Raw genomic sequence first — 2,500 nt, 5'->3', positions numbered from 1 at the left:
TCTTTCTCTCTCTCTCTGTTTCTCTCTCTCTCTCTCTCTCTCTCTCTCTCTCTCTCTCTCTCTCTCTCTCTCGTCCTCTCGTTCTCTTGTGCGCGAGCGCGTGTTTCAACCGTATCTTTCCGACGCACAAGCTGAAACACCAACCTTCTTCGAACGATCTCACAAAATCGGGAACTTTGGAGATTTATACGAAGCTTGTGCTTGCTCTATGAATGAATTTTTTATTCCACCCTTATCATGAATGACAATGATTAATTTTTTTTACAATTGAGGAAGAAAAATAATTTCTGATTTTTTTTTTTTTTTTTTTTTTTTTTTTTTTTTTTTTATTTTATTTATTTATTTAATTTTTTTTCTTTCTTTCTTTTTTTTGTTTTCGTGCTCTCCTTTACGACTACGTCCACGCACATATATGCATATGTATGTATGTATGCGCGTATTTGCGCACGTGTTACATATAGCTGAAAGGGGAAACGCATAATTCTGCTCGTTTCCGCCAACCTGATGTTGGAAGGCGTCGTCCTCGGTAAAAACAAAAACAGCTATGCTTACGCAGATCGCGAGAGGAATATTATAATATATTACTCGTTCCCTTTCTCTTTCTCTCTTTCTCTTTCTCTCTCTCTCTCTCTCTCTATCTGTTCCATTCGTTGAAACCGATTAGAGATCGAGAATAAACGAATTTATCGTTCATTTATATTTCATTGAGATTAACAATATTATTTAATCATTTTATATTATTTTCCCTTTTTATTTCAGTTCGTCGAGTTGGGTATTGTATCGAGTATAGAATACAATCACAAGTCTGTAGAATCGGCTCGTAAAGGACAAGAGGTTTGTATCAAGATCGAGCCTATACCCGGCGAGGCACCAAAAATGTTTGGCCGTCATTTCGACGAAAAGGATTTCGTCGTTAGCAAGGTAAGAAGACAAATCCATCTTTCTCGTCGATATTTCGTTCATAAAACGAAAATTCTTACTACCTTTGAGTCTTTTAATTCTTTTTTTTTTTTTTTTACCAATGATACGTACGTTTCGATGGGATATTATGATTGGGGTAGAAAGGGATCTAGAGCGGGGCGGGACGGGAGGAGATGGGAGAAGATAGAAGAAAAAAGATGCTGCGAAAATAAATACCAGCGATACTGATCGCGGTATCGTCATTAACGAGGAGAAAAAAAATGCACGGTGATGCAAAGTGAGGTTGGGGGTGGTGGGTGAGAGTAAGGGTGGAGGAGGAGGGATGAACGAAAAAAGGGGGAGGACTGGGGAGAGAAGAGAAAAAAAAGAGGCGAGGCTTTGGCTCGGTGCAAATTCGACTTAGTATGCAAGATCTGTATCAAAAAAGGAAGATGCACGTCCGGTGGCGATCAGCCGTCCGCCAGCGGCTTCCGGTCTTCGCAGAAGCTCGACGAGTCCCTTCCCCCCTCCCCATCTCTCTCTCTCTCTCTCTCTCTCTCTCTTTCCCACCTCTCTCCCACCTTCTTAGGTTTATTATCTCTCTTTATCTCTCTTTCTCTCTCTCTCTCTTTCTCTATGTATTTCTTCTTCATCATCATCATCATCATCATCATCATCATCATCATCATCAACATCATCATCTTCATCGTCGTCGTCGTCGTCGTCTTCATATTTTTCTTTTTCCCTTTCTTTTTATTTATTTTTTTATTTTTTCATTTTTCTTTTAATCTTTTGTCAGATAACAGCTAAAAAAATCGACGATGATGGATGAGGGATGAAGTGCTTATGATAGGGTTGGGGGGCGTGGGGATTTAAGGGAGAGAAGGAATGGAGGTTCGATAAAAATGAGCACTCGATATGATAGGCTTCTTCTTAATTGGCAAGTAGAAAAATGAGTACGCGAGATTTAAAAAAGCAAAGTCCAATATCAATAAATATAATATGTATCATGGATATGGACAATGGAAAAAGGTGTATATATTCCTCGATCGCAAGAGAGTTACCGTTGATGTGCCACGCCACGCTGCATGCCGATCGTAATCAGCACCGATCATAGAATTCGCGATGACGGATGGATGGTTCCTATCTTTCTCTCTATAATAAATAATGTATATATATATGCATTATTTTCTCTTCATTTTTAGCTTTCATGAAAATCGTCCTGACAATTTTCACTTTATATTTTTTGTCTACTTTTTCTACTTCTTTTTTTTCTTCTTATTATTATTATTATCATCATCATCATCATCATCATCATTATTATTTAACTCGTTTAATCTCGTTTATTTTAAGTGTTCTTGAACATTTGACAAAGAGCCAGAGAGAGAGAGAGAGAGAGAGAGAGAGAGAGAGAGAGGGAAAGAGAGAAGAAAGTTAACATTCTATCGGATAGCCAACAATTTTGCCATCTTCTTCTTCCTCTCCTCATTCTTGATCATCATCATCCTCATCATCATTCCCCCCTTTTCCAAGGTCCCAAGGAAGAAAACGGTACCACGTCGTTTCTTCGATGCAGCAAGTAGACTGAAAGAGAGAAAAA

General features: G+C 38.5%; 1 protein-coding gene across 1 annotated transcript in view; it reads left to right on the top strand.

Moving 5' to 3' along the window:
• Positions 1-2,500, top strand: part of LOC124425247 (eukaryotic translation initiation factor 5B) — a 34,550-nt gene that overhangs the window by 27,430 nt on the left and 4,620 nt on the right. The window contains exon 15 of the mRNA XM_046965395.1: positions 760-921. Within this exon, the coding sequence (XP_046821351.1) occupies positions 760-921 (162 nt within the window). The remainder of the gene's footprint in view (positions 1-759; positions 922-2,500) is intronic.

Source organism: Vespa crabro, chromosome 6 (assembly GCF_910589235.1).
Source record: "Vespa crabro chromosome 6, iyVesCrab1.2, whole genome shotgun sequence".
Classification (NCBI taxonomy): domain Eukaryota; kingdom Metazoa; phylum Arthropoda; class Insecta; order Hymenoptera; family Vespidae; genus Vespa; species Vespa crabro.
The sequence above is the reverse complement of the archived record's forward strand: the minus strand, read 5'-3'. Positions and strand labels throughout refer to the sequence as shown.